Raw genomic sequence first — 7933 nt, 5'->3', positions numbered from 1 at the left:
TAATTACGCCACTTTTAGTTTCAATAGATTAAACCGAAATGTTATACTACTAGCTTTTATCTTATAGAACTTTAATTACGCCACTTTTAGTTTCAATAGATTAAACCGAAATGTTATACTACTAGCTTTTATCTTATAGAACTTTAATTACGCCACTTTTAGTTTCAATAGATTAAACCGAAATGTTATACTACTAGCTTTTATCTTATAGAACTTTAATTACGCCACTTTTAGTCTAATCTTATAAAACCTATATCACGTTTTATTTGTTTGTTTTTAAGTACAAAAAACTATAGAATGGGCTATCTGTACTGTGCCTACCACGGGTATCGAAACCCGATTTTTATCATTATGAGCCTTCAGACTTACCACTAAGCCACTGGGGGCTAAATTTATTTGTTTGTTTGTAATTAAGCACAAAGCTACACAATGGGCTATCTGTGCTGCTCTGCCCACCACGGGTATCGAAACCCGGATTCTAGCGTTGTAAGTCCGCAGACATACCGCTGTGCCACTGAGGGGCGGGGGCTAAATTACAAAAAAAGAGATATTCCCAGAGCGACGTTATCCGTGAAGGTTACCTTTTTAAAAGTTACATTTTCTGTTTGCGTTAACGTTGTCCATTGTCATTTCTTTTCGTCTTGTTCAATTATTTCAGAACTTGTTTGTAAAATTTAAGCATTTCAAAGGAAGGGGGAGAGAGGTACTACCTAACATGCCAATAGGAAAGTCGCTTGGGGCATAGTTTACAATCCCTGAACCAACAGCGGATTGAGTGGCGATCCACATGTAATTCTTCCCTGTTATTCCCAGATCATTGGCTGCTCCCATGATGTTACTTCCCTCATCTTTCGTAACATAGAGAAGAATGACTCGAGCATCACTGTTTTTTAAAGACTCTAATTCTGTCCGTATTTCGTCTCTCGTTTTCCCCTTCAGCACGAAGATGTCAAGAATGTTGAATCTGAAAACATTAAAAAAAAAACATCTTATTCATCAACAATCGAACACAATCAATGACTTGCAGGAATTTCCCAAATGAATTTTACCACGAAAAGAGTGTTCTAAAATGTAGCATTTTCACCTCCGGTAAAAACAACGACGTATCTGAAGTGAATACTTAAATAGTACTTTACGGAACACGTGATCCACATAAGTAGCTTTTCCACTCAATGGAACCGTACTTTGAAGAAAAGCACCACAAATAATACAGGTGTATGTATAGCTTATATGATAAGATATATTAAATGTTGACATTGATGGATGATTGAGAACGTTTGTGTTTTAGGGCTTGGAATTAAAGTTGGAATAATAATTATCAAAGTGGATGATGCGGAATAACAGTTGCTAGGTGAAATAGTTGATGAAAAGACGTTAATAAAGGTTAATACGAAAGAGGTTAGACGGGTGGATCAAATTTTTAACCCTACAAGACAAAACTAATCATAGAAAAAAAAAGCTATACGATAATATAAATATTAATTATCTCTAATTCTAATCCGGGTCTTGGCGAACATACATAACACAAAGATATAGAATTCTGTTCGTGTTTTTTCATTAGCCACTAAATCCGCTAATTCTGAAGATAGCCGGTCAAGAGTATCAATTAGGTACAATTTTATCTACAGAGCGATTTGCTTATGTTATAATCTGAGAGATGAATCAGATTAGGTACAATTTTATCTACAGAGCGATTTGCTTATGTTATAATCTGAGAGTTGAATCAGATTAGGTACAATTTTATCTACAGAGTGATTTGCTTATGCTATAATCTGAGAGATGAATCAGATTAGGTACAATTTTATCTACAGAGCGATTTGCTTATGTTATAATCTGAGAGTTGAATCACATAGAGAAAGAATAATGACAAAGAAATTACTTGAACTCGGATTTCACATTTCGTGCACCTCACACACAGCTCGTTATTTTCCAGGAACTTGTAAAATACTGAACGGGTAACGTTCACGTTTTATACATCTAAAGTGATTTTTCGTGAACGTAGAGTATCTTGTCTATCATCGTTCAGCTCAACTGATAAGTTCTTGTATTAAACGAAACGTTTTTTTGGCCAGCGACTTGCGGGAGTTACGATATAGATCTAAAATTATATTTTTAACTTCTCGTTTTAAGCTCAATAGACAAATTGAGAGAGGAATTTGAAAAAAAAATATCTGCAGTTAACTTGATTTCTGTAACAATTTTTAGGCCTATCGGTTTGGCGTTTCAACCATAACAGAACGAGCAGGCATCAACTTTGATTGTTCAACAACTATACGGGCAATTTGTTTGGTTTAGACGTATAATCCTTTACTCACCCCCTAATAACCTCAAATACTTTAGGTGTTTAGATAGCACGTGATGTTTATATGTAATTAAGCAAGAAACCCGGATTCTAGCGTTGTAAGTCCGCTGACATGCCGCTGTGCCACTGGGGGGCAGCACGTGATGTACAGTCACAATTAATTATTCATCATTATTCAGCTGGTTATTTATTTATGTTCTTCACCAAAACTTCAGTTTCAATAAAGAAAAGATGACGTATAGGCCTAATCAATTCTTTGCTTTTCTGTTTCCGCCACAACAGATCAGTTTCGCCGAATTCACGACTCAGTACTGCCCGAAAGAGCGAAGCAAATAAATAAAGTAGGGCTCGTATAACGTTGGAATGTAAGTAATTTGGTTGTTGTGGATACTCACCACTAATAACCTAAAATACTTTAGGCGTTTGGATAACGTGTGATAGATTAGCAAATCAAGGAATGGATTAGGCCCATCTTTCCTCCACCGAAATTCATGTTTTATAGAAGAAAGAAAATCAAAAAATAAAGAATACTGCCGAAAATAACCGATACATTTGTAAAGAAATGTATTAAAAAATAAAGTGTTGATATTTGACGATATACATCGTCATTTATGTATCTTTGATTAACCTTCGGCAAATTAATTGTATCTTTAATTAACCTTCGGCAAATTAATTGTATCTTTGATTAACCTTCGGCAAATTAATTGTATCTTTGATTAACCTTCGGGCAAATTAATTGAATTCTTTCTTTTTTCAATACAATAGAAGTGAAAATATATTGCACATAATTATGTGCCTGTAAAGAACACTTTTCCTTATCCATACTCCAGATTTTTCCTAATCTCTGACACTGGTTAATCAAAGGGTTAATCTGATGAGTGCTAACGGAAACTGGTGAGGAACGAGTAAAATTAATTTCATAGAGTTGTATTTATGCTTTCTTCTTACTTTGAGATATAAGTTATTAAATGTATCCAGCAGAGCACGCTGGAGAAGATTTGGTGTTAAAAAATTAAATAGATGAGGAGGATACTCTTCTCCCATCACCATTGTAAAACTTTACCAGAGGGCAGCACATAAGCAGTACGTTTTCGACGCAACTTCAAATGAGCCTTTAGGATATATCTTTTCAACAGCTCTGCCAATCCGTTGACTAAATCCGTAGTTTCTTTATAGCTGTGTAAGAGATGCACTGTGTTTGCATTTTGAAGAAACAGTCAGATAATCTATTATTTAGTGTGTATGTCAGATGTTGCATACAGTTTTAGGTATAAAATGTTGTACATGCCTGCAACATTAAAATCTTACTTAAATTCTGTACTCTCGAGAACAATGTCTCTCACAGCACGCACGAAATCATCGTGTCCTCCTATAAGAGTGGTGACGATGGAAAACTGGTGCCATAAATATCTCTTGAGGATACTCAACATGGCTGCCGCCTGATGCTCCATAGATGGCGCTAACTGAAGGATTCTTGACCCGGAGACTCGCTAGGGAACAATTCGAAAATGAGAACAACTCAATTATAAGTAATACAACTTTATTATTATTATAACATGTTATATACTTATTTGTCAGTGACATTAATTATATAATGCGTTTTCTTTTTTTTACTTTTAAGCACTATTTTTTTATATAGCATATGTGTCCAAGGGAATAGTTTCACAGTGGAGAAATAGAAAAAAAAAGGCACAGATCTTAAGTTATTAACTGTTTGAAAGATCAAAATTATTATAGATACTATGGAAACATTAACGATTGTTTTCTACGATTGGAAGTGCAATAATTGTTATTGTTACAGTTGTGAAACATCTGATCCTTCATTTCATCTACTACAGCTAGAAAACAACTTGTTGGAAATTTATCGATTATTTTCGGAACAACTGGAATTCAACAAACGATTTAGTTTTGCTATTTTAGTAGTACCAGAAGCAAAAATGTGCAGTTTTCGGTTTGTGAAGTTTAATGTTGCGACTCCGACTTCGCGCGTGATGAGATCGATATATTCCACCAGCAGACAGAGAATTCTAGTCATGAAACGTGCTTATTTCTAGAAAGTGGTATTTTAGGAATTTTTTCCCAGAAGAAAAGGACATGTAGACGTATGTATGTATGTATATATAATATACGTATGTATCTGTTCTTTGATTCGTTACTCCTATTGTAACAGACTAGTTTCGCCGAATTCACAGCTCATCAGAACAAAACATTTAAAACAAAAACTGTTCAACTCAGTTAGAATTTGTTATGGTTAAGTACTACTGTTAATAAAATAAAAAAATATTGGAAAACTATTACAGTATTTTGTAGAATGTTGTCATTGCGAGATACTTAACACATATAGGAGTAGCAGTTGTACAAGTGATGCGAGATATTTAACACATATAGGGGTAGCAGTAGTAAAAGTCATGCGAGATACTTAACACACATAGGAGTAGCAGTAGTAAAAGTCATGCGAGATACTTAACACATATAGGAGTAGCAGTAGTAAAAGTCTTGCGAGATACTCTACTCATGAATGAATAAAAGTAGTAAAAGTATTTGAAGTCATACTTAACTCACGCATGACTTAAAGTAAAATGCTAGATAATAAACTAATACACGAGTAATAGTTGTAAGAGTCATACAAGACACTTACATCCAATAAAAGTAATAAAAATAACTATATGCTGTCTATTACACTCATTAAATGTTATTTGAATTAATGTAAAGAAATTAAACGTTCCAGCGTTTCACAAAGTGTGCCCCCCCCCCCAGGAAGGTGCAAATAATTTATTTGGGGGTGGGGAGAGTCGATAGTGCTATAATAATGCAAAATTAAGCTTTTTAATATATATATTTTTAATTAATTAAAATACTAAGTAATTACTACAACACATTTAGCATTTTTAATGAGTATCCACGTATTACATAGGGGGCGGGCACGAGACTATATTAATTAAAGGGGGTGTGGATAACCAAAGTTTGGAAAACTCTGTATAGGTGAGTTTGTGGAACGAGACTTGAACGCTAATAATTAGTTCAATTTTTCCAAAGAAATTGCCGAAATACGGCTATCTATCGGTTTGAAAACTAAGTTGATTTAACATACATGACTAAGTTGATTAACGTATACGTTAATGGTTATCTCTGTAGACGTTCAATTTTATCAATCAATTAGAATTTATTAGAATTTTCCTCAATCGTTTCAGTGATACTTAAGATAAAAGGTGATTATTTTTATGAAGTTGAACTCACAGTTGTAAAGCTTTTTTGTTTTTGATTTCGCGCAAAGCTACTCGAGGGCTATCTGCGCTAGCTGTCCCTAATTTTGAAGTGATAGACTAAAGGGGAGACAGCACCCCCCAACCGCTACATTTTTGGGGTTAATTTCGTCAAATAGAATTGAAGGATTTGATCGCCACTCTTATAAGATACCCCAAGTGCCAAACGTGATATTTTATGTAGTAACGGGACGCGAACCGGGGAAACCTCACCTTTACTGACCGGTAGGTATGATCACTGGGCAACACTCGGCACAGTTATAAAGCGTTGACTTGAAATTTTATAAAACAGAATATTAGATTTCTGGACAAGTATTACGTTGGTTTTTGTTGTTGTTGTTGTTTTTTTCAAGATTATTACACGCGTGTAAGGTGTATGTGAACGTTTAGGAAGCTACTAAAAACACGGGTTATAATTGCAAGAAGAGAGAGCGATAATGGACCGAAGAATAGATAACACTCAAGCAACTTGTCAGCTGACCAATTCTTTAGTTCTTAATAACGCTTTCTTATTTAACAAATACACACACACTTTCCCATTACTTATGAATAACCCATAGTCGGCGCGAGAGGAACCTCAGTGACGAAACTCTATATCGAAGTGGAAAATGTTCGTTGTTTCTTGAACTATCTGTAAACATTTCTTTCCTAAGGAAGACAGTTTGAGTATTTTCTATGTACTAACTAGATCTGGCATTAAATTTTTACACGCTTGTATTGAGGACAGCTACCAAATGGTATCCGTAGCTTGAAATATTAAAGATCTCCACTCGTTTCTGTTAGAGAGAGAGAGAAAAGAAGAGGAACCACAGACCCTCTAGAAAGGTCAGTTTTTTCTTCTTCTTTAAAGAATAGACAGAGCTAAGATTTTCTGTTGATTAACCTTTAGCCGAAAACTATTTGTTTTCCTTTATCAATATCGTAGTGGTTTATCTATGGCAAAGGCAACATTACACTATTTTATCTTGGAATAGGCAGAACTGTTGTGATTCATTGTTAGGTAAACCGTAAGGCAGCATTACACTATTTTATCTTGGAATAGGCAGAACTGTTATGATTCATTGTTAGGTAAACCGTAAGGCAACATTACACTATTTTATCTTGAAAAAAAAGGTATGGTAAAACTATTTTATAATCCGAGCGTAGCCTAGTGGCTAGCTTATTGGACTGGCTATCTATAGGTCTCGGGTTTGAGACGCAATGCTTCCAAACATGCTTTGTACTTTCATCTGTGGGTACGTCATGAGAGCGACAGTTAATACCGCTATTCGGTTAATAGTAACCGCCTCAGACGATGGGTGCTGTCAACTGGTTGCCCTCTCTCTGGTATGCAGTTTATAATTTTGGTCAGCGAAACCTGGGCCTTGAGGGTCCTTGAACTGGCCGTTAATCCCATTGTGTGCATAAGGTGAACAAACTATACCAATCTGTTTTGCAAGACGTGTTTTTGATTGTAAACTTATCATACTAAACAGTCACCTTACTTTATGTTCTAAAACAAGGTTATAAATTGTGAAAAAGTTTGTGTTCATCCGGGTTCTAAGAAGTGTTATGTAAACACTACTTCCATTCAGGCCCGGCATGGCCAGGTGGCACTCGACTCGCAATCTGAGGGTCGCGGGTTCGAATCCCTCTCACACCAAACATGCTCGCCCTTTCAGCCGTGGGGGCGTTATATTGTGACGGTCAACTCCACTATTCGTTGGTAAAAGAGTAGCCCCAAGAGTTGGCGGTGGGTGGTGATGACTAGCTGCCCTCCCTCTAGTCTTACACTGCTAAATTAGGGACGGCTAGCGCAGATAGCCCTCGCGTAGCTTTGCGCGAAATTCGAAAACAAACAAACTTCCATTCTAGATTTTTATTTTCTCAATTTTAAGTAAACTTGTGATGAGACTGGACTGGTTTTACACGTAGCAGGAAAAAAAACATAACTCTGTCAAGCTAAAGTTGTTTGTTTTATTGTTTTCTGGCGGGGGGGGGGCTATAATTAAATACATCATAGGGCAGAGAACTTAACGCGTTTCAATAAAACAAGAAACTCGTCCAAAAACTCTGTCAAGCTAAAGTTGTTTGTTTTACTGTTTTCTGGGGGGAGGGGGCTATAATTAAATACATTATAGGGCAGAGAACTTAACTCGTTTCAATAAAACAAGAAACTCGTCCAAAAACTCTGTCAAGCTAAAGTTGTTTGTTTTACTGTTTTCTGGGGGGAGGGGGCTATAATTAAATACATTATAGGGCAGGGAACTTAACGCGTTTCAATAAAACAAGAAACTCGTCCAAAAACTCTGTCAAGCTAAAGTTGTTTGTTTTACTGTTTTCTGGGGGGTGGGGGCTATAATTAAATACATTATAGGGCAGGGAACTT

At 35.8% G+C, this 7933-nt stretch overlaps 1 protein-coding gene across 1 annotated transcript in view; it reads right to left on the bottom strand.

Annotated features, from left to right (window-relative positions):
* Positions 1-710: 710 nt before the first annotated feature.
* LOC111083307 (glutamate receptor ionotropic, NMDA 2B-like) overlaps positions 711-7933 on the bottom strand; it is a gene marked incomplete at its 3' end in the record, with an annotated part of 24123 nt that continues 16900 nt past the window's right edge. Inside the window, exons 2-3 of the mRNA XM_022379742.1 lie at positions 3611-3792; positions 711-964 (exon numbers count right to left, since the gene is read on the bottom strand). Coding sequence (XP_022235450.1) covers positions 711-964; positions 3611-3792 — 436 coding nt within the window. The remainder of the gene's footprint in view (positions 965-3610; positions 3793-7933) is intronic.

This window comes from Limulus polyphemus, unplaced genomic scaffold, assembly GCF_000517525.1.
Source record: "Limulus polyphemus unplaced genomic scaffold, Limulus_polyphemus-2.1.2 Scaffold8988, whole genome shotgun sequence".
Classification (NCBI taxonomy): Eukaryota; Metazoa; Arthropoda; class Merostomata; order Xiphosura; family Limulidae; genus Limulus; species Limulus polyphemus.
Note: the sequence above shows the minus strand (reverse complement) of the source record. Positions and strands in the feature narration are given on the sequence as shown.